Source organism: Lacerta agilis, chromosome 4 (genome assembly GCF_009819535.1).
Source record: "Lacerta agilis isolate rLacAgi1 chromosome 4, rLacAgi1.pri, whole genome shotgun sequence".
Lineage (NCBI taxonomy): Eukaryota > Metazoa > Chordata > Lepidosauria > Squamata > Lacertidae > Lacerta > Lacerta agilis.
In genome coordinates, this window is record NC_046315.1 from 21,917,850 (window position 1) to 21,944,603 (window position 26,754).

A 26,754-nucleotide genomic window follows, 5' to 3' on the forward strand; every position below is an offset into this window, starting at 1 on the left:
TTCCCATTGCATTCTCTGCTGACTGGGACAGAAAAACCATGGTTTCGCACGACAGCTGATTTGCAAGGGCATTGTTGGGGAGATCAAAGAAGAGCTACAGTGGGGAGATTAGATCATTGACTTTTGCAGGATTGAAACAAAATAGAAAATTCTTTCCAGTAGCACCTTAGAGACCAACTGAGTTTGTTCTTGGTGTGAGCTTTCGTGTGCATGCACACTTTTGCAGGATTGTTAGGCCTCTGGCCCAGGTGAGCGCACCCCGAGGCCTGCTGCACGCTCCTGGTTGCCCCTTCTTTCCTCCTCAGCAAGCGCGGCAAAACTCTTCGCCGGCCAGGAGAACCTCCCCCTGCCTCCCGCCAGCTCAAGTCACACCCCAGCGAAGGAAAAAAAAAAACCTTCGCGAAGCAGCCCCCCTCGGCCGGGGCTGAAAATGATTTTGGCACCGGCACTCCGGGGCGACGCAGTGCGAAGCGAGGCACTCTTCCAACTTCTCCTCTCGCCGCCCCCCACCCCAACCGCGAGAGCTAAGGCCATCATCAAGCGCTTCACGCGCCTACGCTTCCCAGCGGCTCTCCGCGCGCCTGGCCGGGCTCCGGGTCCCGGCGCGCGCGCGTCCCCACGATGCAGACGGCCAAGGTAAGGAGTGCGCGGGGAGCGGGGAGACACGCGCGACGCCGCGCGGACCCTCGGCGCAAGCTTCCCGCCTGCTTGCAGTCGCTCCAATTCCCTTGCTAAGGCGGCCGCGGCTACAGCTGCTCCTGGCGGCGGGGCTGGAAGGCTTGGCGCGGATTTGGTTGAAACGCGCGCGCTGAGGCGGCGGAGCTCTTCCCAAGGGGCGCGCGGGGTGTTTTCCCCTCAGAGGTCGGTGGGCGTCACTGGGTTGAGGATTCCCCGGGACAGGGAGAAGTAAAATAATAATAATAATAATAATAATAATAATAATAATAATAATAATAATAATAATAATAATAATGAATAGATTCGAAGCAGCTTTTAAATTCGGTCCGAATGGGAAGCGTGACCTGGGCAGAGAATTACCTCGTGCCAGCTGAGATGCTCGCCAAAGGGAGCGCGGCTGGGATGCGCGGTGGCGCAGCGGGAGAATCGTTCGCAAACTGCCGCCCCGCAAGCCAGGGCTGAAGACGCTGTTGGGGTGGCGCTGTAGAAGCTTAAAACGACCTGCATTGCAAGGGGGGGGGGGTTGGACTAGATGGCCCTTTGGGGGGTCCTTTCCAACTCTCCAAAGATTAAATCCTTTTGCTGGATTAGATCCTATTTGCCCAGAAGTTCTAAATACCACATTGATCACCTTGAGGCTGTGCATCTAGGGATCCATGCCCCCCTGCGCTTTCCTCTCATCACCTGTTTGAAGGATGGGTGATCATCACTCTCAAAACTGAATTCTGAATGCTGACTTATATGTTTGATGAGTTTATATGCACAGATCTAAGTTCCTATCAAAAATGATTTAGCAGTGATTTACCAATCATAGGCTAGCTCGTTAAAGTTAATTTTTATATGTTTACCTGCTGGGTGGGGGGATCAAGTACATAAATAGGCTTACAAATAAAAACAAAATTTAAAAAATCCTTCCAGTAGCACCTTAGAGACCAACTAAGTTTGTTCTTGGTATGAGCTTTCGTGTGCATGCACACTTCTTTAGATACCAAATAAATACAAATATTTAACTAAAAGTAGAAATTGTAGAAAGATTTTGACAGATTTTTCTGAGCACTTGGGGGACAAAATAAACTAATTTAAAGCAACAGTTGAGACATTTCATTCCAAATCTGCTAGACAGAGCCAGGCAGAGGATGATGGCAGGTGGGTGTCCTTCCTCCCTAACTTAAATCCTGGCTATGCCTATGCTTGGATTATGTCCAATTCAACTTGCTAGGGCTTACTTTTGAATAGATGTGTAGGATTTCGTTGCAAATCTCTCTTGCGAACTAGTGTACCTGTTATCCTCCTTCACATGTGGAAGTGTCGGGGAAGCAAACACCTAGAAAAGCATCCTTTATATGTTTTCCTTTCCTGTGCATTATAGGTATGGGTGCTTGCCTGCCTTCTCTTGTGTGGGCTCTCTTTCCCTGGATTAGAGACGTTCAAGGCAAGCAAGCGCCCACTGCGTGCTCGAACCTGCGCTGACCGGCCTGAAGAGCTTCTGGAGCAGCTGTATGGGCGACTCACGGCAGGGATGCTCAGCGCCTTCCATCACACCTTGCAGCTGGAGCCTCTGGAAAAAGATCACAATACCAGTTGTCCAGCAGGGGGCAGATCAGCTGCGGACAAGGTATACCGACTCCCTATCAACCTCAACAGCGTCTCTCCTTGGTCCTACAGGTAATGTGAACGCAATTCATCTGCCACTCCCTAGCTTAAAATGCGAAGTAGGGTTGTGTGGTTGTCTTATCTCTCCACCTATGGCGCTGTGGCTATGTGTTGGTAAACTTCAGTTCCCATCAGCCTCAGCCAGCATGGCCAAAATGGTTAGGGGTGATGGAGGTCATAGTCCCTATAACATCTGGAGGGCCACAGGTTCCCCATCCCCTGCTCTGTGGCTTGAAGGGAGACGCCACACATGTGACCTGTGTTGAATAGGACCAACCTATTGAGACCGTTTCTTCATCTCTCTTCTGGTCTCTTAGAACTCCTGATTCTTGAATTTGAAGGGGGAAATTAGTCACGAGACAGACCTTGCTTAATGCTGCACTTTTATAAATCAGGGCAGAACTTATGAGAGCTGTGCTTACAGCTGATTCACACACACACACACCCCGACTTAATAGCAGCAGGACAGGTGAGCAGAACTGGGTCTGGGTGTCTTGTTCTGCTCTCTAGTAATTAGGCTGTCTCATTTTTAGCTCAACCGCAACATCTGGGAAGCTGCTATTTTAAATGTGCCTACAGGTGTCACAACAGGAAGAATAGAATTCAAAGCAAATGCATCCAAAGTGGGGCAGTTTCTAATTTTAAAAACGTGTGTTATTATTATTATACTCTGAACAAATGGCAGCATTTGCATTTGGTTATGTACCTTTGTGGGAAATGCAAATATTGTCTTTTTAATGGCCACTAATAAACATTGGCTTATGTGGTTTGTCTTCTACCTGGTTTAGCTTTAAAAACAGCTGCTTTCTAAATAGGGTATTTTAAAACTAACTTTGTGTATTTAGAAACAATGTTTACAAAGAATACAAACTGAATGCCAGCCCTCTAAACAGAAGCTCTGTATACAGTATACTGAAATATCCAAAATAGTACTTATACTTTGCCTGAGTTGTTTAAAAATGTTATTATACTATTAACACCGAAGGTCACATAAGGTTGACCTACAATATATAGATCTTGGGCAGGAAATAACTCTGGAAGGATCCACTGGTAGATCAGCTGGGTGATTTGCACTAGATCTACAAGGGCTTCTATTTTTCCCGTTGTGTAACAATAGCAGGAAGGGAAAAGCTTTCTCACCCCATCCTCCCCCCTCCCATCCCCCAATATCAGGCAGCTTAAGTGAAGAAAGCTTTGAAGAAGACAAAGTTGATTTTTGTGCAAAAGTACTGTGAGTTCAGCTCTGATACCGAGCACATGTTCAGTTGTATTCTGTTCCTGAATTTACAGGGCTCTATTAGAAAGCAAAAGTCGAGTCCACAATCCTGGTCCCTAAGCAACAGCTTTCAGCCTCCAGTTCTGATTAATCGGGGCAGTCAACAAAACAAGAAATAGGATTGAGCTGTTTTGACCCTGGCTTCTGTTTAGTGGCTCTTCTTTTTCTCCGGCTAAGTAGTTGCAAGTACCAGAGAGGAGTGTTCAAAAGTGTTTACTTTTTCTTTTGTGGGTAATGCCTCCCATAAACAAGTTGGAACCTGAGAGGCCAGTTCAAATGCCATCATGCTGTCCAGTGGTCCCCCCCCCCCAGAAAATAGGTGCTGGTACTCACCATAAAGTTGTTACAGTACGCACTTTTTAACAACTAAAAAAAAAGGTGCCGGTACTGTGTACCCTTGAGTACCCCCTGGAAAATAGCACTGATGCTGTCCGCCCTTGAGAGAGCTGTGCTGTGCTCCCCTGCACACACACTCCCCCCCATCCAGCTGCACAGATGCTGAGATGTCCCACTCTCGAATTCGCCTGCCTTTGTTTCCCTTCCGCATGGGCCCCTCCTGATTACTTTTCATCTCCTCGCTGACTTGTTCACCAGCTCCCCCTTGTGATGTCATCTCCAGATGTCATTGGCCTGACCGGTTTAGAGTCCAGATTATTATTAATGATGGTGATGGTAAATAAATCCAGGCCTAAAGTCTTTTCCTGCAGCTCTTCCCTGGACACCTAACCCCAGTTTGATACGCTGCCATTTATCACTGCTCCTTCCAGTCTATGTGGCTGCATTCCTAGCTCAGGAAACTGGGTTATTTCACAAAAGAGATAGAAGGCATCTGCTGAAATCCACATGTAGGATAGTCATGCCAGACAGATCTGGCATAAGCCTTTTTGGATCTGTAGTGCAGAGGTGGGGAACAGGATCTGGCCACTGGGCCAGATCACTCTTCCACCCACTCATGCAAGCCAACTATGACAGGTGGGTTTGGCTACTCATATGTCAATCACCTAACATCACAGTGACATCAGGTGGTCCTTTTTTTTTTGCACAGGACTTTGTAGGCAATGCCGGTTGTCTGTTCAGCAGTGCCTGCGCAGTCGCACCCCTATCAGCTGCGCCAGGTCCCATATCTGACGTTGGTTCTAGGACTTGTGGGCTTAACTTGGATGAAATGGTCTGGCAGGCTAAATCAGACCTTTTCTCAACCCTGCTGTAGTGGCATGCACTGCCTTTCCATATGTGTAATTCAATTCAGCTCAGCTCATTGTCCTTAGGACTACGCCAGCAGGTTGATTTGGCAGCAGTTCAGCATCAGCATCCTTAGAAGATGCAGAGCCACCACACAGGTGCAGAGTACCGCAAATGTGTTTCATCAAAGAACACACTCAAGGGATTGTTCAGTTGAAATTGCGCTCTTGCAAGGGGAAAGCTAACACAACACAAGTAGAAGCTCTCCAGTGTTACTGTAGACGAACCAGGTCACTTAGTGCCATTCGCATGCAGAAATGATCATGTGGAGCAATGCAGAGATGTGGAAGCATTTGGAAAGACCTGTAGGTATACATTGGAACAAATTGCATGTCAAAAATGGCACTGCCATCGTAACTCTCATGCTCTGTGCTGAAAATTCCACTTCCTCAAATTGGATGGGCAACAGCATTTGGGCTCTTTATAACGCACTCAGGGATCTAACTTAATATGTTGATCCTAAACCTTGCTGTTCAGTAGGATATACCAGTAGCTCCAGTGGAAGATGCTTCTGGTAAGCATGCTTAAGACTGTAGCCACTGCCTTCTTTTTTCTTTTCTTTATTTCACTGGATGTTAATTTGACTACAGAAAATGGTCATAATGTTAGAGGTGCCTGCGTGTAAGGAGACAGTCTGCTTAAACTAGTCCGAATGGCTCGAGTAAGTGAGCAAAGTACAAAAGAAAACACAGTTATCAGGATTCTAATCTGCAGGAAGAGTTCTTCTTTATCCCAAATCAATTAAACTTTAAGCAGAAAGGCAGTAGTAGTGCTCATGTTTTACATGCAGAAGGTACGGCTGGGAATGTCCCTTGCCTGAAACCCTGGACAGCTGCTGCCAGTGAGTGTGGACGATACTGAGTTAAATAGGCCAATGGTGTGTCTCGCTGTAAGCCTGCTTCCTATATACATTTCAAAGACCTAATTCCAAATAGGCTTCAGTTGCCACTCAAAGAGTTTTAGAAGTGTTAAAGGATTTAGGAGACTGAGCTTAAGACATATATTTTTACTGAGTGTCTCTCAAGGGAGGCACACAAGCATTTTGCAACATTAAACTCCCTGACTCTTGGTAACACTTATTTTTGCAACCTCCGTTCTATAGGGCTCAAATTGGCACTACTGCTTTCGCGTTCTTCTTCTGTATTTTAATGACTAATTCCAGACATCCTGAACAGAGTCCAACTTGTAGGAAGCTTATGCAGACTACAGTCATCTTGAATCACTATTAATTCACTCCTGACACTGAGCAACAAAACATTTAAGGTTTGAGGCAAATATAATTTTGTTAACAGCAATAGCAAATGCAATTGGATAACCTCTCGGGACTCAGTCCTGTTTGCCTTTAACCGATCCGTACATGCATTTCAAAAATCTAAAAGGTAGTCATTCCTCTTTTACTCTCTAGACTTTTTTTGTACACTCAGGCACTCCAAATACAAATTCCAGGTGCACAAATGTATGTTCTGGTTAGATCAGCGTCAGAGTCAGATAAGAATGGGTCAGTGAGCGACTTGGCCTACCCAAAATGCTTGTTTGCACAGCTTAAGAATGTTTTTTTAAAAATGTAAACCATGATAAATTGTGAGCATCGTTCAAGAAATTTGTTTTGACCATTCTCCTTTAGCAGGTTAATTTGGTCATATTTATAGGGGGTGGGTGTGTTTAAGTAAGTCTGGTGCATGGAGTTTGAAGCACTAATAAGGTTTTGAGTGGGGGGGAGAGGGCTGTCACTCATTAAAAAAAAAAAAACCTTGATCTTTTTCTATTCATTCTTTAAATGAAATTCAGTGTCACAAATGGAAAAGCCTGTTTTACAATAAAGCACAGTCAAACCATGAAGACCCCGTTTTTCCTTCGTGGTTTTTTTTTTTTTTTTTTTTTGCATGTAGCCATTTGTGTGTAAAAAGCTGCACCAGTTGATTTGCTGACTGTCAGGCAGTCTTTAGGCACCATGGCACTTACCAGAAGAAAAAAACTGGACTGAGAAAACCCTGCTTCACATTATTTTTTCCTATTTCCTCATTGATGTTAGTATGTGAGCCTCTTTCTCAGGGCTTACTATTTCCAGAATGCTATATAAATATTAATATAATTGTATCACATGTATTACAAACTTGTAGACGGGCAGGGATTCCCTACGTGGACAGATTGCTCAAGGCACCAAAGCCTTTCTTTTTAAAAGGGGGCGTTTCTGCAAAGGCTTGGTTGTGCAAAAAGTGAGCTTTCTCAGGAAAAATTGCTTCTGCTTCACATATGGACATGAGTTGCAGAAACTTGGATCTAGTTTTGTGTTCCATTTGAAGCCAGAGGTCATGTTCATCCTCTTTCCAGAGCATCCATCTATGTGATGCTGGAGCTCTGTGCCAAACATGTCCCCAAGCATGGTTTTGAATTATGCCTAATTTCTTCCATTCCGCATTTGTTAGTGAGCTTCCAAGCAGCAACAGCTTCTGCAAAGGAAAGGTTGTCCGATTTCCCCACCTCTTATTTAAACCTACTTTTGCCTTCTTTGCTTTCACAAATAGGTTACTTATGGCCTGCCTGTGAGTAGACAAACCCCCCTATTATGACGAAGGGCAGAACATGGCAGCTCTGAGAGTCCTTCAAAAGTGTAACTGGGTCCTGCTAAGTCAAGGAAGAGAAATCAAGGCGTTTTGGCTGTTACATGGGACTTCTCCTGCCATGTGCCCCCTGTGTAAATATGCTCCAGAGGGTTTGTTTAGGGGGGGACCTTGGAAGAGTTTTAGGGGGCACACAAAGGGTGCAGAGGTTAGAGGATCACAGCTAAAACATTGTGCATCTAAAATTCATTGCGTTAGCAGGACTGTTTCGTTGGAGACCCATCTCCCCGAGCTGCTGCTTCTTTTTTTGGGGGGGGGGCAAAGAGTGATAAGGGAAGAACTTTGGGCCTGCTGTTAAAAACTAGCAGAATAAAGGGGTCCAACTCTGTCCACAACAAAGGCACTGGATTAGTGATAAGGATGTGTGGAAGAACAGAGACGACATACCCTCTACAGCTAAGAGTCCTCGGAAGGAATACAGGCAAACTATTGATGTGCATCGGCTATGAGAGAGTTGAGCCGAATGAATCCAACTTACCATTGCATGAAAGAGGAAACTGAGCATGCCGTTGTTTCAGATGCTGATCCGTTTAGGGAGCTGTCCAAAGGGTTTCTCTCTCCAAGTTTTCAAATAAGCAGGCCATGTTTAAGAGCTGCAGCTGTTCCCCTCCTCCCCTCTCCTTGGCATAATAACGAAAACGTTACTTAATGCAGTGCAAAGCAACTGTCAACATTTTGCCATAATCTTTTCCAGCTGGGATAAAACAAGGAGTTGGGAGACGGTAGAGGACGCATGAACTGAGTCCCTTTTCTTTTCCTTTGGCACAGAATCTCCTATGACCCGGCAAGGTATCCAAAGTACATCCCCGAAGCCTATTGCCTATGCAAGGGCTGCCTGACTGGTGTTTACGGGGAGGAGAACTTCCACTTCCGGAGTGTCCCGGTGCTAATGCCAGCAGTCATCTTGCGCCGAACCACGACATGCACCGGAGGACGCTATGTCTACACAGAGGATTATGTCACTATCCCAGTGGGCTGCACCTGTGTACCACAGGTACATGAAAAAGAAGTAGAGGGTGTAAATTCCAGCATAGACAAGCAAGGGGTAAAGTTGCTCGTTGAATCGTAACAGCAAGCCACCATCAGAATGAAAGCCCCAAGAGAAACCTGATGGCAAAGTTTGCTTTGCATGTCCTTTTAGTTTCACCATTCCCTGGTTCTGGGAATTCTAGAGTCTGTTCATACACACACACACACACACCTGCATGATGATGTGGGCTGCAGCTTGCATACATGAATGAGCCATTGGAGAACAGTCTGTATGCACAGGACTTTTGTGCCAGCTCAAATACAGTCCCCTTCAGTGCAGTCATATCAATGTACGCGGCTGCGAGGCCCTTGTTTTTGAGAGGCCAGGTGATGCTTGTGCATATATAGGGCCCACCCATAGAAGCAGCGTGCTTTGAAAATATCATTACAAACGTTGCGAAGATAGAAGCTGGAGGTGCGGTCCAGTGACACAGAGCCATGCTGTGATTTGAAGAAACATAATGGGAATGAGTTGCACAGATTAAGAAATCACGCCTGGAAAGTAGCTCTGGGGATACAGTAGTGGTACAGGAAATATGAGCCTTGTACCACCTAATAGCTGCTATAGATAAAGGCAGAGGTCCACAAATGTTGGTTGTCACTGACCCCCTTCTGAGACTCACAAATGCTGATGCCTTGGGGTCTGTCATGTCATACTGAACCCTAAAGGGGTAGAAGTAGTGCAAGCAACTCATTTTTTATCTGCTCTGAACGTCAAATGATAGGGGGACCCCCTTTTGTCAAATTCCGAAATCCTTATTGTAGTGGTCGCTGAAAGGGCTGTGTCTTTAAGATGTGACCCTGATGTTGGAATTCTGATCTTAGGATTCTAACAGTGCAATGTCCTGGACTCCTGATTATTTTTGTTTCAGCTTTAACTATTACTTCTGTGTTCAAAGGAAGAAAACATTTCACAAAATATCATTTCAAAAGCAGCACCAGCAGACTCGCTGAAAAGGTAGCATCCTCACAACGCAAAGGAGTATCTGTCTATGAATAGTTTACTCAAGGGGCAGTGCGAAATGTAGAGAAGTGAAGAACTTTACTGCTGGCGTTAACGAGGAGTAAAGACCTGGTGTTTTTCCAGTTTACAGCTCAGATGTTGATCAGGGCAGTATTGTATATGCCGCAAATGCACACCAACCCTATACAATATACTCTTGCTCACATAACATCATGGAAAGAGACGTCTCGGCTCGAAAAATAGTCTGGTTTATGACCCCTTTCAAAAGTGTGCAAACATGCCAGTTGCCTTTTTAAGCTGTTCTTAGCTTTCAGCTTACAAGCTAGTTATCAGTTTTAGATTTTTCAGGCTGCAGAAGCCTCTGGGAATAACAAGGATGATGAGAGATCAGATAAATGAAACCAAACTGCTTGGCCAAGGGGGAGTAAATGTGCCTTGGCTTCCATCGGTGAGAGAGCAGAGCACCTGCCAAATTAAATGAATGCATGAGCCAAAAGCTCTAAACAGCAAAGGTTCAGCAAACTGTGTAAGCTGGAGGCAACTGCCTCTTTAAACTCCCAATGATAGACAAAGCTGTTGGCTCAATTTACAGGGTTAATTCTGTCCATAACTCCTTTCTCCGCAACTTCCTACATTGCAAGCACATTCCTTTATGGATATTCTGTGACTTTCCTCATTTCCCAAGTCACCCATTCCACTTGGTGAGTGAGCCATGGTTTTCTAATGTGTAATGTTAAAGGTAAAGGTACCCCTGACCATTAGGTCCAGTCGAAGACGACTCTGGGGATGCGCGCTCATCTTGCTCTATAGGTCAAGGGAGCCGCCGTTTGTCCGCAGACAGCTTCTGGGTCATGTGGCCAGCATGACTAAGCCACTTCTGGCGAACCAGAGCAGCACACAGAATCGTCATTTACCTTCCTGCCAAAGCAGTATCTATTTATCTACTTGCACTTGACGTGCTTTTGAACTGCTAGGTGGGCAGGAGCTGGGACTGAACAATGGGAGCTCACCCCATCATGGGGATTCAAACTGCTGACCTTCCGATTGGCAACCCCTAGGCTCTGTGGTTTAGACCACAGCGCCACCCGCATCCCTCCAATGTGTAATGTTAGCAAACATCAATAGGTTACCAAATTGCTTTACCTTTATTCATGTATCTTTCTAGCTATCAGGTAGATGGTTGCTAATCTATCTCCAAATTGCACATGACACAGCAGTTGCCATGTGGCCTTTGTTTAGGGTGACTAGAATGACACCATTGGACTTTCAGTAGTTGTGTAGAAGGGGTGGCAAATTTTTGGGATGAAGATTTCCCCTCAATTTAAGGAAGACACAAACTGAGAATAGCAACTAGTATGATGACCTGAGAAGGGTGACTAGGAGGAAGAATCTGTAAACCAAATCCTATAAGGAACAATTAAAGAATACCTGGGTGCATTTAGCCTGGAAAAAATTAAGGAGAGACATTCCAGCCGTCTTCAAATAACTGTACTGCTTTCATGTAGCAAATGGAAGAATTTTGTGTTCTGTTGCTCCCGAGGGTAAGTCTAGAACAAATAGGTGGAAATGGTGGGAAAGCCAATTTTGGCTAAACCTTACGAGAAACTTCCTAAGAGTACAAGCCACTCAACAGTGGAACAGCCTGCCTCAGGATGCAGCGAGCTCTCTTTTCTTCACTGGAGATATTTAAGCAGAGGCTGAACGAATGTCAGGGATTTTGTAGTCAAACCTCGCAGTGCAGATCTTGCATTGAGCAGAGTGTTAGACAAGTTGACTTCCATGATTCCTTCCAACCCAGAGGCCCATCTCTGCATGAAAAGGCGTATCTGCCAAAATCCTTTCTTTTTCATAATGGACTCTGGGGATGAGAGGATTTATTCCGTTCTATTATTTCCTCTGATGTGCTCTGCCCAGAGTTTTAACTCCTGATCTCTAGTTTAACTATTTTTATTTTATTTTTTAAAAAACTACAACTAGTTTTTTTCACCATCTAGCTCTGATTTCTAAGTTTCTGAAAGTACAGCATGTACAGTTTGCAAATGAGCTGTAAGCTGAGGCATCTCCCTCCCCACTGCTTTCCTAGTGCACCTTTGTACTGATCAGACAGTGCAAAAAGATCCGTAACAATGTGAACCTATTTTTGGATGGTTTTACTAATGTGCACACATGTTTTGGCATGCTGGTAAATACCACCCAAAAAGAGTAATCACACAATTGTGTAATAATAATAATAATAATTTATTATTTGTATCCCACCCATCTGGCTGGGTCTCCCCTTATTGCTTTTTTACAATATTACCACACACAAGTTCACGAACACACTGGTAAAATGGCAGGAAAGGGATTTCAGTGCAATCTTGATCAAGTTTGTTCCCCCCCTCCCCACTGTTTTACCAACATGTGGGGAGGAGTGACAGATACCCTGAAAAGCCACTGCTAATCAGAACAGGCAGCGCTGGGCAAAAACTGACCTGCTATAAGGCAGCAACCTATGTTCCTCCGTAAAAATGAAAAAGAAGAAAAGAACTCAAATACAGAACTGTGAATTTCTAATCCAATTGGAAACAAAAGATCAGCTAATTCAGCTTTCCAAAAATCCAGGTAGAAACTTCTGAAATATGCCTAATAATAGAGCCTGGCTAACCTTTGCATCCATAACATGTCCTCCTTCTAGAAAACTTCCCAAATGATGAATTTAATTTCTCTCTCCATCGCTGCGCTACACTGCACTATGCTGTGGCTCTTCCAACCAAACATTCCTTTGAGATTACTTCACAGCCCTGAGTCCATGGACCCCTAACAGAATCTCTGCATTCTATACTGGGGTGGCGGGGAGGGGAGGGGGAAGGAAGGCAGATTTAGAAGGAAAGAAATGCTTATTGAATGCAGTCCAGACATTATTCGTGAGCACAGTTCAAAGGAAACACTGGCAGCTATACATAATTTGATATAACTTTTATGGCAGGAGCCCTTCCCCGAAACTTTTATTAGAAATTCAGAGGTGCAAATTGTGGTAGTCATTCACTTTAGTATCGAAATCAACCGACAGGATTTTCCTTGCATCTGCCTTGTATTTTACAATACAACCAGCAGCATCCCACCCTAATTTCCAGCATCAAACTATTCAGGCATCTGTGACTACTAGATGGCAACTCACTGGCGTGCACTATCAGAAAACAGCTAATTTTAATGCACCCATTTGACCACAGTTCATATGCTAAACTGGGTGAATTATGTGTATCTGCAAGTGTCTAACGCTAAAGTTGTGGCTTTCAAATGCCCCCGGGGAATCTTTTCCACATTTGTAAACTAGTTAATGACCTCTGCACATTTTGGTTGGAGGCGATTATTCATAATGGGAAGGAATAAGAATTTGCGTGGGGAATGCAACTATTATTGTAGAGGAAACTGTTCCAATCAAAGAACAGAGTACTTGGCGGCTAAAGTAAGGGCAAGATTTCAAAGTGCAGACAATATACAGGCTTAGTCTGGAGTTCTGAGATAATGAATACAAACCAGACACGAACTATTGAAGGTTTTGTGCCAAGGCATATGTATCCAACGTTCCCTTTTGCTCTTATTTCAGAATTTAGTTCATATTAAAACAAAAATTTAAAACCTTTGGTGGATAAGTTAAAGCACAGATGGCTGTCACCTGTAGAATGCACCCTGCAGGGATGCTGGGCAAGTGAGAGATGCTATGGCCGTGGGAACTGCTGAAATGCGGGGTTGTATGAAGATGCCAGGACACTCAACTTCACAAGAACATAAAAGAAGCAGTGCTGGATCAGGTCAATGGCCCATCTAGTCCAGGCAGCCTGTTCCCACTGTGGCCAACCAGATATCTATGGGAAGCTTTCCTCTATCCAAAACATTAGGGGAAAAGAAGGAGATGTGTAAACACAAGGACCAGTGCATGGAAAGCTAGAAACCCCATGGGAAATGGGGAAACTTAACATGGATGTCAGCAAGCTCTTCAGAGCAAACTGGAGAAATGGGAGACTTGTAAAAATGGGAAGACTGACTTAAAAGGGAAGTAAGTACCGTATTATTCCACGTGGAAGACGATGTTTTTTTATTATTAAAAAGTTAAAAACAGGGGGTTGTCTTATACACGGATAGTGCAGGGGGGGGACACGGGCGACTGGTGGCATCCGCGAGCAGGAGATTGTCATCGGTGATTTGGCAGGTGATTGGTGGCTGCGGCAAGGCCTGCTGCAGATTCCCCCCTTTTCCTTAATTTGGAGTCCCCCAAAATAGGAGTTGTCTTTATACACAGGGGCGTGTTATACACGAAAAAATACAGTAGTATCCTGCACTGCTGAGTAGGGTGTAACTAAAATGAATGGTTGCATCTTTCCTCCCAGTAACTGCGCTAATCATTTGCTGGACAAGAGAAAGGGGCACCACATCTTCCCCTTCATCGTATGTTCAGTACAGGGAGGTCTCATTATCCATAAAATCAGACCAATACTCTAACAGTTAGGGTTCTGTACAATGACTGCAGCTCAGCCAATGGCTGGGGCAGAATAAAAACCTACCCATTCCCCATCTCCAAAGCAGAACAGGATTTAGGCAGTTACAGGTGGGTAGCCGTGTTGGTCTGCCATAGTCAAAACAAAATCAAAAATTCTTTCCAGTAGCACCTTAGAGACCAACTGAGTTTGTTCCTGTTGGCAAGTCCCTGTACCATAATACATCATACAAGAGAATCTAAGGACATTTTATGGCACACAAGCGTAATAAAATGAATTCAGTACTGTCCATACAACTTCAGTTTGATAAAGGTCAGAAAGGTTACCCGATTGCCTCTTTGGATCAATGGATGTTATGCTGCAAAAGTGCTTAATGGCTTATTCAGAGAAAAATGAAATTAGTTCACGTTTCATATGCAAAAATTCTGTGAGATACACCTTGAGTGTTTGATGTGGGTCATACTCTTCTGAATTGGGAAATAAGTATTTAGCAACCCAACCACATGATAAAGTCAGGTACCCAATACATCTGGAAAGATAATAAAGGTAAAGGGACCCCTGACCATTAGGTCCAGTCATGTCCGACTCTGGGGTTGCGGCGCACATCTCGCGTTACTGGCTGAGGGAGCCGGCGTACAGCTTCTGGGTCATGTGGCCAGCATGACTAAGCCGCTTCTGGTGAACCAGAGCAGTGCATGGAAATGCCGTTTACCTTCCCGCAGGGATTCGAACCGCCGACCTTCTGATCAGAAAGCCCTAGGCTCTGTGGTTTAACCCACAGCAACACCCGCACCCCGTGGTGGAAAGATAATATGGCAGCCTAATAACATAAAATGCCCTTAAAAAAAAAAAAAACTTCTGACAAGGCATTTTAGAATAGTAGTCCCCCATTTCTGTGCAACATTTTAACAAAATGTTTTCCCTTCCCCTTTAAGAAAGCAATAACTTATCAGAGATCAAATACACAAGGTGGCAATTCATAATGAAAAATATGAAGCTTGTTACAGTGCTGGAGTTCAGATTTTTGCTTACCAGGGACTCATGAAGAGGAACTTAGTTACATCACTTGTTCTCGGCTTCAGTTCCCCACAGAATTATGAAGAGCAATAGGAAAGGGAGCAAGACCTGTCAGCTGGGTTAGCAGAGTATAAAAATTGTTTTGGTGGGAGAAAGGTTATCCAATGTGACTGCACCTGTCCTATGCCCACTTGCTCCACTCTCGCCTCTCATCACCACCTCCCTCCTATTAGCACAAATACTGTTGAATGTTAAAAACAAATTACAAATGTTCACACCTCCAGAGAAGGAAAAAAGCCCCCGACTGAAATATTTGGTTAATTCTTTATGAGAAGTGTCAAGAAGCAGAATCAGAATCTAGTCCAGAATCATAGTTCACGTAACATCTAAATTCATTGGCTAGGTTTCGAGTATGTTTTGGAATAAACTTGCTCATCTTCACACCAAGATACTTAGCAGCATATTCTTCCATAACAGCACCTGCAGCAGAAAATGAACAAAAGATCATGTCTTAATGGAACAAAAAGAGTAAGAACTTTCTTGTTCGCCCATCCCATTTCAAACAGTGGCCAACCACAGACTTCTCAGAATTAGGGCATGAAGGCAAATAGATTTTCTCTATGGTTGCCCCAAGCAGCCAATGTCCAGAGTCAACATTGACATTTCAGTTTGCTATCATAGCAAAGCAATGGCATATTTAAATTATCTTTTTTAACTACTCCTGTTTCCCCCCCACTATCCTATATCCTTAAAAACAGCTTTCTGTGAGAGCTGACTTTTTCCCAAATCAAGATGCTATACAAAGTCATGAGCATTATACTTTTAAATGAATGCAGACACTATAATTATAGATAATAAGATGTTAGATGTTGCAATGCTTATACCTGTACAAAGCAGAACCTTTCCTTTAGTTAAGTATTTTATGGTTTCTGCAGTTTTTCTGAGACACTCTTCAGACAGGTAGGGTGGATCTGCTACGACAATGTCAAAACTATGTGCTGTGAGGTTGGCCGGAAGGTTCAAGGGATTGTTGTAATCATAGAAAACATATTCAGCTCCATACACGGAAAATCTTTGGTCATATTCCAATAAACATGTTGAAAAATCTTTGTTGTCCCGTTCTTTCAATTTTTGATAAACACTGGGTGCACTAACACATGCTATTCTGAAAAGATAAAGAAATAAAGAAAAAGGTTCAGATATTTAATCCAGAACTTGTGCTAAACAGCGTGTGCGTGGCAACCTGAAGTTCGCACTGGCATAGCAATTACCCCAAAAAAGAAGAATTTCTTTTTTCGAGTGGAAATGCTAACTTAGAATCACTGAATTTAAGAAACTTTACAAGCAACTGCAAACAAAACCCTCACACACCAAGTGAACTGTACCTTATTAAGAAAGGAGAAGAGCCACAACTATCTGCTCCTTCAGATATGACAAGGTTAAACAATGCATTTTTATTACCCACATATTTCCAATGATATCTCTGCTGACTGCATTGTGTATATTCAACCATTACAGTTTTCATGCTCCAAGCAATGCAGTCCCCACCACATGCAGGAACCAAGGGCTGAGCTTCTGTACTGCAAAAACAGTTGACCATACAGAGGTAATGTGCACAATTAGGACTGTGGCATGTCACAAGAAACAGAAAACATTGGTCCTCCAAACAGTTCTGGAATGCCATCTTAGTCAAATTCACAATAAATATAAAAGAGGTCTTAGAGATGGACAGGAGTTCTTAGCATCATTTTGCAAAGTTCGCTTGGACCTCAGAAGTGAGGCTTGAAAATCCTTGCACAAATTAATAGATGGCCTCAAGTCTCAGTCTCAATTCATCTGTAAAATGGAAATGTTGATTCCTTCGTCACAGGTAGGTGATAAGGAAAGCTTGCATGTTATATGCAATGTAGAAATTATAAACAACATTTCACAGTCCTGTGCTTTAATGATCAAAGTTGTCTCACTATCAAGGCTGTTTTACAGTGATGTACTACAGAAAGGTTGACACATTAACATACTATGAAAAAAGCCAGAAAACAGTATTACAATATTTTCAAAAAGGCAAAAAAACCACTGCTAGATTTATAGAACTCACCTGCCACAGCTTCCAACTGCTCTTGCAGCCTCGTTAGCTAAATGGAGCGCAGTTTCAGCATCATACCAAAACTGGCTCAGTTGCTGGGGGTAATAAAGCACAAATATCAGTAATGCACTTTTCTTGTACAATATATGTCTGCTTTGCTTCTGCTGAGTCAACAGAGTGGGGGACACACACAGACATCTGACTAAGCAAAATGGGGCTCAGGGTTGTATATGGCCTCCACTACAGATATCCAATAGTTGTGTCCTTTTCACTTTCCATTTCATTGTCCCCGGGGTAAAAAGGGCACACAGAAGAAAAAGGAGACACAACATGTCAATGATCATGGTAGAGAGCTGAAAGGTCAGACTGGAAGGATAAAGATGATAAGATACCATGGAATGAGCAGAAAATGTGGAATGTGGAGCCTGCAGGGGGGAGGGAGCCAGAGAAGCATCTGCAGCAACAGGGGTTAAGGATTGGCTTGTTGGGTGCAGACAGTGGACATACACTCCTGAATCACATGTTAACAATTCATAATTTGTTACGGTATTTAAAATACGTATGTACATTTGTGTGGCCCAGGCTTATGAGACACACCGGGAACTAGCTGCCAAGAGAAGTGGGCAGGGAAACTAGAATGGGAAACAAGCGGGGTGGACTGGGGAAGGACCACATGCTTAATGCTTGGAAGAAGTAAGATTTTCCTGGCTCCAATTTTGGTTCCCTGCACCCTCCAAATATCCATTTCATACCCATTTCTTTGCCATGAGAAAAATTGGAAAGTACAGGTTAGGTAGAAAAAACTGAGCCAATGATAACTTTGTTTCTTAGTATTAAATTGGATCTTCAGTTCTGTCTAATTTTTCACTGAAGGAAAAGATAATCTTTCTTCCACTTTCCCAAACTGCAAGTTTCCCATGAGAAGCAAGCTAATGAGTGGAAATAGTGCAATTATACTAATGCAGTCAATGTCTAACAAACAGAGGAAAACACACCACTATAGACAATTTGCTTGCCCAGCGTTTACATTCTCTGAACTGTTTCTCAATACAGCAAGCTGACTTAAAAGCCAAACACAAGTAAAAAAATTCATCTGAGCTGTAACAATAATGGTGGATCCCGATGTCATTTAGCGTTCCAACTATTGATAGTCTTGTTGGGTGCCTCTCTTCTCATTATTTTGTCCTGCATATCTGTGATCCTGTACCATTCTATAGAAGTGCTACCACAAACTGTATTTTAGTCAAAATGCACCTGCTTACCCAGTTCTCTTCTATTGGGCCAAGACAATTGTTATCAAATCTTTCTGTTGCCTTAATGTCTTCTCTCTGCTGTTGCTCAATATAGAACTCCTGCAGAGCAGATAAGGCTTCAGATGAAAGCTGGGGGACATCATCGTCACTGTCACTCATTTTCTAGACGCAAAGCAAAATAAAACAACCCTTTTATTAATTAACAAAAATCTTCAAAAGATACAGAGACTAGTTGTAAAATTATATCTCTTTGCCATAGGAGGCAGAGATGAGAGTGTTTTCTCGTTTCTGGCAACAACAAAAATAGGAATAAAAGCAATATTTCAGAAATATTTTAAATTTCATACATTTTGACTGCCCATATATCATGGAGAGCATCTCTAGGAATCCTTATAGGAATGGAGTTCTCAAATACTGTGGATGTTTGCAGCTGATATTTTTCCAGATTAATTCCCTTCCTATGTTATTTTCATGTTGAAGGTACATTTTAATTGGTGGGGAGGTGGGGAGCAAGAGAACTAGAAACACTCTTTAGTTTCACTTTTAAGGTGTCAAGAAAAATTATGTTTAAACTGCATATTTTATTATTCTGTTCTGAGCCAATATCAGCACAGCTGTCAACTTCAAAAGAAACATGTTTTCATGTCTACAAACTTCCAGCTGTGTATATTTACGGTTTGTTAAACATAGTTCATAATGAAAAGTCTTGTATGGATTAAGATCGTATTTGACAAATGTATGCCTAAAGCAATTTAGTATTACTAGTAGTAGTAGTAGTAGTAGTAATAATAATTTTTATTCCCCAGCCACTCTGGGAAGCTTACAGTACATATAAAAAAATCGCAAAACATATGACATTTAATTTTCCCCAATAATGTACAGATACCTTCAGATATCTTCTAAAAGTCTGACTGTTGTTTATTTCCTTGACATCTGATGGGAGGGTGTTCCACAGGGCAGGTGCCACTACAAAGAAGGCCCTCTGCCTGGTTCCCTAGTAACCTCACTTCTCGCAGTGGGGGAACCACCAGAAGGTCCTTTGAGCTGGACCTCAGTGTCTGGGCTGAACGATGGGGGTGGAGACGCTCCTTCAGGTATACAGGACCAAGGCCATTTAGGGCTTTAAAGGTCAGCACCAACACTTTGAATTGTGCTCGGAAACGTACTGGGAGCCAATGTAGGTATTTCAGGACCGGTATTATATGGTCTCAGTGGTCACTCCCAGTCACCAGTCTAGCTGCTGCATTCTGGATTAATTGCAATTTCTGGGTCACCTTCAAAGGTAGCCCCACGTAGAGTGCATTGCAGTAGTCCAAGCGAGAGATAACTAGAGCGTGCACCACTCTGGCGAGACAGTTTGCGGGTAGGTAGGGTCTCAGCGTGCATACCAGATGGAGCTGGTAAACAGCTGCCCAAACACAGAACTGACCTGCGCCTCCATGGATAGCTGTGAGTCCAAGATGACTCCCAGGCTGCGCACCTGGTCCTTCAGGCGCACACTTACCAATTCAGGACCAGGGAGTCCCCTACACCTGTCCACCCCATCCCCCCAAAACAGTACTTCTGTCTTGTCAGGATTCAACCTCAATCTGATAACCACCATCTATCTTCCAACCGCCTCCAGACACTCACACAGGTCATTCGCTGCCTTCACTGGTTCCGATTTAAAAGAGAGGTAGAGCTGGATATCATCCGCATATTGATGAACACCCAGCCTACCCCCCCCCCCAATGATCTCTCCCAGCGGCTCCATATAGATGTTTAAAAACATCTCTCTAGTGCATTACAGAAATGCTTCTTAAAAAATTATTGCCTAGTTCACCACAACTCGGGCTTACGTGACCAATTTATATCAGAAACATATAACCGATTGGGACACAATTTCTTTATAACACTTTGTATAGTGGTTGGTGTGTGGTTTTGAAATAGTCAGACTCAAGCTCCACTCAAGTCATAAAGCTCACGATGCGTCGGAAGTCACTTTGGCGCTTGACCTACATTGTGTTGGTGGTTTTGATTTTTATCTAAGCAGAGATGAGGAGCCTGTGTCCCGCCAGACGTTGTTGGGTTACAACTCCTACCATCCCCGACTACGGACTGTGCTGAGATTCCCAAGTATTTCAAGGAAGCCACCACACCTTAAGACCCTATTCGCGGCCCAATTCATATTTGCAGGCGCTGTAAGGCATACCAAGGCCTTCCTTGACTTCTGCTCAGCTGCAAATTCAGCAGGGAACTTTGGGTCTAGCATAGGGACCAGGGAGTTTTACACTACTGTATTCCTGAAGCATTTTGGGCTCGCTGCCTCTTCTCAATACCACCCACTTGTGCAACCTTTTATACGTTCCCTCTTCCTGTCCTTTCAAAAAGAAAAAGAAAAGGGGGCACCTGGGCTAGCGACTTCGAGAGCGCCCCAAATTGATATGCATGCATCCCTGGAAGGCGGCGTGAGGAAAACTCAGCTAAACAGAACAAGTTTGCCACAATGACTGCCAAAAGAAAAGTTTTTAAAGGAAATGCGTTGGGAACTGCGTCTGCGGCGTCGAGGAACTCTGCAAACACACGCAGACACACCTGACCTTCACAAGGAAATAAACACAAAATAAATAAACCCAGAGCGCTACATATTTGCGGGAACATGCTGCACCACACGCCACCGTTGCCCCTGTCGCTAACCTTTTCCATGATGCTGCGAGTGCGAGCCCAGCCCAGTGCAAACCTTCTCTTCCCTCCCACCCCGTCCCACGGCACGTCCTCTTCGTCCAACCTATTCCCCCCATAAGCACAACACTGAGAGCTGCCGGGCCTCCCCATCTCTTCTTTCGGGACTCCGCTCCTTCCCTCCTGCGCTGGCAGCCATTTCCCCTTCCCCGCCACTCACCGCAGCGCGGCCTCTACTCCCGCGGCCTCCCTTCGCCAGGCTCCGCCCGCCTCCCCTCACAAGCAGCGAAGCCCGGCGGCCGGAAAGCTGCTCTCTTGCGCCCTCTAGCGCAGGAAAAGCGGCTCCTTTGCTTGCCCTGTTTATCCCTCAGAGCGAGCCTGATTTTTTTTTTACTATTTTCTTTAATCTTGCCACCTACGTTTATGACACACCTCATCTTTATTATTTTATATTAATGGTGTGTGTGTGTGTGGAACGGGCCAGTTAATAAACATGCAAAGCTTACCTATAAACCAGTTAAGGAAAACCGACTTCTAGGCATGAGAATAAAAATAAAGAGGGGAGGCGTTTAAGTAAAAGGAAGAGGGAGCTATTTGAAGGGACTAAACAGAACTCGGAGAGAAAGAGAAATGGGAAACGAAGGGAAATGCTATTAGAGGAAAACAACATTCATTAGTTCTGTACTATAATTAAGTTCAGCTACATGACCCTTGATGGGGTCATGTAGATACTACCTTGATGGAAGAAAGTGAGGAGGAATTAAAGAACCTTTTAATGAGGGTGAAAGAGGAGAGCGCAAAATATGGTCTGAAGCTCAACATCAAAAAAACTAAGATCATGGCCACTGGTCCCATCACCTCCTGGCAAATAGAAGGGGAAGAAATGGAGGCAGTGAGAGATTTCACTTTCTTGGGTTCCATGATCACTGCAGATGGTGATAGCAGTCACGAAATTAGAAGACGCCTGCTTCTTGGGAGAAAAGCAATGACAAACCTAGACAGTATCTTAAAAAGCAAAGACATCACCTTGCCGACAAAGGTCCGTATAGTTAAAGCTATGGTTTTCCCAGTAGTAATGTACGGAAGTGAGAGCTGGACCATCAAGAAGGCTGATCGCCAAAGAATTGATGCTTTTGAATTATGGTGCTGGAGGAGACTCTTGAGAGTCCCATGGACTGCAAGAAGATCAAACCTATCCATTCTCAAAGAAATCAGCCCTGAGTGCTCACTAGAAGGACAGATCCTGAAGTTGAGGCTCCAGTACTTTGGCCACCTCATGAGAAGAGAAGACTCCCTAGAAAAGACCCTGATGTTGGGAAAGATGGAGGGCACAAGGAGAAGGGGACGACAGAGGGTGAGATGGTTGGACAGTGTTCTCGAAGCGACTGGCATGAGTTTGGCCAAACTGCGGGAGGCAGTGAAGGATAGGCGTGCCTGGCGTGCTCTGGTCCATGGGGTCACGAAGAGTCGGACACGACTGAACGACTGAACAACAACACATGACCCTGTCAGTTATTGCAAAAGACGTGAGGGGGCTTCAGTCACTCGGACTACCAGATTTATTTAGATTTATTTAGGATTTGCAGCCTACCGGGAAGTAAGACCCATTGAGTTGAATGGGGCTTGCTCCCAAGTTTAGGAATTGAGTCTTCGTTCTGAACTTTCTCTCTCTCTCCAGTTTGTACATTGGTGTAACATATGTTACCTACTGTTAAGTAGTGCTGTTCCAAACAGTCACTGAATATATAAAATTGGTATCTGAAGAAGTGTGCATGCACACGAAAGCTCATACCAATAACAAACTTAGTTGGTCTCTAAGGTGCTACTGGAAGGAATTTTTTTTTATATAAAATTGGTTAGCCTGATGGTCACAGTTATTGCTTGGTTCAACAACACTTCCATACTGCCCCAAGTCCTGGATGCCACTTAATATTAAATCTAGGGTCGCTGCCCCTCTGGTTGATTCAGTGGCCAACTGTTCTAGGGCAGTGTCATGCAAGGTATCTAGAAGCATTATCTCTTTTGCCACAACAATCCCCCCCACTAATATCAACTCCATGTTGCACAGGGCTCAAGAGGTCATATGACCATCATTTTGTTGTTTCCGGAAGGCTCCCATGGAACAAGAATTAATCTAGATGTTCAATGGGCCATCGAAATCTTACGCTTGCTAAGAATGTTTTATCTTGTGTCTCCTTTCACCTACATGGTAGTACTGACAGCAACTTTGGCATGCTGGATCAAAACATGTACTGCATTGCAATGCTATGAGGTGTTCGCTATTGCTGTGTCTGGGGGCATTATTGCTCACTCCACCAGGTGTGCTGCTACCTTGGCTGCAACCCAGTATTAAAGCTCTTGGCTGATAACTGTAGGGTAGCCACCTGGTCCTCCGTTTCTTCCTTTATCAGGTACTGTAGATCAGATACACTTTCCTTGGCCAAAGCTTTGTTCAGCAGGAGGGTGCTCCATAAGAAAGTCTCAATGTAGTGGAGGACCCCTGGACGGTTAAGTCCAGCCATAGGCGACTATGGGGTGCAGCAGCACTCAACTCGCTTTCAAGCCAAGGGAGCTGGTGTTTGCCCCCAGACAGCTTTCCGGGGTCATGCGCCAAGCAGAGCACCGTTACAGAAGCCAGAGCACATGGAAATGCAGTTTACCTTACATCTGACTATAGATGGTTGCTCAAGCAAGTTCCTGACCCATATGGGGAGAGCTGTTGAATATCCCATCTTAGGATCCTTTCTGCAACTGCAGAAAAATTAAATATTGGTTCTTATTGAGTCTGGAGATGGAAAGAATCTTCCCCACCCACTGTTTCTCCCTTACTTTCTCACTGCAGGGTGGAAGGTGGGACACCATAATCCTGATTGTAGTAGTATGTTTATTTGGTTTGGGTGAGAGTTGTTCTCCTACTGTTCCCCCTGCCATGGTCCTTTCTCTTCTTCTAATGGTTTTTTAAAAATGTATTTTTATTAAAGATTTTCTTGTTTTACAAAAGTATGTGCAATCTCTCTCTCTCTCTCTTTTTCAAGTAACATTTTTTTACAGATCAGTTTCATTTGTTGAGACATTAGGAAGAAAAGGGGGGAAGAGGTGGACGGGGGAGAGGTGAGTGGGGGTAAGGTTGGGTGGCGATGTTTCTATTTTACTTAATATATTGGGGGGGGGGTTGTCAGCGCCGCTTGTGCAGGTTCTCTGCTATTCACTTGTGTTCCTTTGGTGGTGAGAGAGATTGGGTTGGCCTAGGGTGTGGTTGTTTGTTTGTGATTGGCTGTGGTGGTCTTTGTTTTCATGTGAGTGGGATAGGTGAGTGTTTTGGATCAGGTTAGCCATATTGATTTGTATGCTGTTGGTGGATTTTTGTCATTGTCTTGTCAGGCTGTGTATGTGATAAAGGAGAGCCATACCGGGGTGAAGGCGTCTTCTTCTATTTATCCCCGTGTCATTTTCAGCTTATTGGTTAATTTTTCTAGTAAGGCTGTTTCCCATACTATTTGGTACCATTGGTCCATGCTTACTCCTGACAGGTCTCTCCAGTGTCTGGTTATGATGTTTCTGGTTGCTGAAAGTAGGTGGGTTATGAGTTCTTTGTGGTATAAATAGGCATTATTGTCTTGGAAGATGTTTAGTAGGGTCAATTCTGGGGTGATGTCTAATACTTGCTTGGTTATTTTACATATTTCTCGTGTGGCTGTTGTCCAGAATAGTTGGATTTTGGGGCACTCCCACCACATGTGGAGGTATGTGCCTGTGGAGGTGCACCATCTCCAGCATTTTGGTGAGGTTCCTGGGCATATTAGTGCTAGTTTTCTTGGTGTTAGGTACCACCTGTAGGTGAGTTTCAGAGTGAGTTCTTTTCTTTTCATTGATATGGATTTAAAGGGGGGTTTAGACCACATTCTGGTCCATTGAGTGGGGTTAATCTCATAGCCTATGTCATCCTCCCATTGTTTTTTGATTGTGTCTAGGGATTTCGTGGGATTTTGGAGTAGCATTTTGTATATTGCGGATAACATCCCTTTACTGTGTCCCTTTGTTGTTAGGAGGTGGTTTTTGAAGGTTGTCAGGGGCCTAGTTGCTGCTGTTTTTACTGTTGGATTGTTTAAGAGGGCATGTAATTGGTGTTGCACTAGCCAGGGCATTTGGGTGTCTCCTAGTTTATCCTGTATTTCTTGTGTTGACAAGCCTTTGGTTTGCCAGGTTTTTATCTGGGTTTTGTACGCCAGGGGAATTAGTGGGGATGGGGTTGGGGATAGTTTGCCTATTTCTGTTTTCCATGCTTTGAACATGGTCTGCGTGTACCTGTTAAGTGGTGTGGGAATTTTCCTTTGTTTGGGAGGAGTGGGTATGCTGTGGTGCAGGCATTTTCAATTGTGTCCCTCTCTAGGTGTATCCATTGTTTTGTCTCATCTTCTAGTATATATGGGATTATGTTGCATATTTGGTTGACAATGTAATTTGCTTTTATGTTGGGGATTCCTCATCCTTCTTCTGAGGTTGGGAGGTGCAGGTATTTGGGTTCATGCTTGGTTTTTTATGTGAAAAGAGAGTGTAGTTTTCTCTGCCATCTGCGGAGTTGGGTTGGGGGAATCCAGATTGGGAGGGTTTGGAATAGGTAGGTTAGTTTTGGGAGGGTGATCATTTTGATCATGGCTATTTTGTCTGAGTGAAATTCATGTTGTTCCATCTCTTTAGGTTCTTCTTCTAATGTTAATTGGAACTAGTTTGTTGTGGTGAAGAGCCTATGACTGTTGATAGCTGGGCATCACTCAGGTGTGTTAATACATTGCTTTTTCCATCTTGGTACTGTTATGCCCTGGAATATGGAGAGGAGCTCTCTTCCTTGCAAAGAGAGAGACAGACTCTATGAATTGCATCCCCCTTGTCTACTAGTAGAACAAATGGGAAGAGCAACCCATCTTATCATATGTACTTAGGTCTTTGTATAGCACCTAAACAAGGCACATCATGATGATCATGGATGCAATCCTAAGCATGCTTCTCTGCAAGAAAGAGAGCCCCTTCCCTGAAAGTTAATCAAAATCAACAGGACATGCATCAGAGAAATTATGTCTAGGGGTGAGTGTTAAGATGAAACACTCTCTTATTCCTTTTTTCAGAAATCTAACCTGTGGAACAAAGTTCACCTCCCTCCCAAATGCACTATTCCCTTTCTGTGCCCCTCCAGATTATTTTTATTTTTCATGCCACCAGCGGCTGCTATAGCTTACCCACTGTATTTGGGGCCAAGACTGGAATACATCCACAAACGTGGGTGAAAACATCATACAAAAATGCCGAATAGATGACGCAATGCATATATAATATGCATGAACATGTTTTTCAGTTTTACTTTTGAGTCTCAAGAGTTTTAAAGCAAGCTGGTCCCCACCACCTACAAATAGCAAACCGGCTGGCTGTATTACAAATCCTCTTAGTCTGCTTTGCTATGGGCAAAGGAGATACATAAGTCCAGCCTGTGTTCAAACCAATATTTCAGCCCACCCCTAACTCCTCGGGTCATACTTTGATGCAGTACAATTTTTGTTTGGTCTAGACTGCATAGAAATTTTTAGTAACTACTTCTTCACCAAACATGCCCCTTGCATTTTCAAACCATAGGAGTGTGGCAACAAAAACTTACACAATGAGTAAGAGAAAAGGGAATATTAATATTTAAATATCTGCTCCAAAGTACACCACTGCAATAAAATAGAATTAATGAACTGCCGAAAGCCTACTTTGTCTTCATTCCAAAGGAAAGCAGCGTCCAACCTAGTGATAACAGAATAAACAATA

General features: G+C 43.9%; 2 protein-coding genes across 3 annotated transcripts; one reads left to right on the forward strand and one right to left on the reverse strand.

Moving 5' to 3' along the window:
* The first annotated feature begins 589 nt into the window (after nucleotides 1–589).
* Nucleotides 590–8,624, forward strand: IL17D (interleukin 17D). Its single transcript, XM_033146302.1, has 3 exons — nucleotides 590–636; nucleotides 2,048–2,343; nucleotides 8,239–8,624. Exons 1-3 carry the CDS (start codon nucleotides 622–624, stop codon nucleotides 8,537–8,539), a joined length of 612 nt encoding a protein of 203 aa, XP_033002193.1. The 5' UTR covers nucleotides 590–621; the 3' UTR covers nucleotides 8,540–8,624.
* Nucleotides 8,625–15,163: 6,539 nt separating this feature from the next.
* Nucleotides 15,164–21,232, reverse strand: EEF1AKMT1 (EEF1A lysine methyltransferase 1). 2 transcript variants are annotated; one of them, XM_033146304.1, is made up of 5 exons: nucleotides 21,173–21,232; nucleotides 18,301–18,453; nucleotides 17,051–17,133; nucleotides 15,840–16,120; nucleotides 15,164–15,435 (listed from the first exon to the last, which is right to left on the reverse strand). In XM_033146304.1, exons 2-5 carry the CDS (start codon nucleotides 18,448–18,450, stop codon nucleotides 15,293–15,295), a joined length of 657 nt encoding a protein of 218 aa, XP_033002195.1. In that variant the 5' UTR covers nucleotides 18,451–18,453; nucleotides 21,173–21,232; the 3' UTR covers nucleotides 15,164–15,292. The 2 variants fall into 2 exon arrangements, with proteins under 2 accessions (XP_033002195.1, XP_033002194.1); XM_033146303.1 differs by lacking the exon at nucleotides 21,173–21,232 and adding an exon at nucleotides 20,968–21,048.
* Between the last annotated feature and the right edge of the window lie 5,522 nt (nucleotides 21,233–26,754).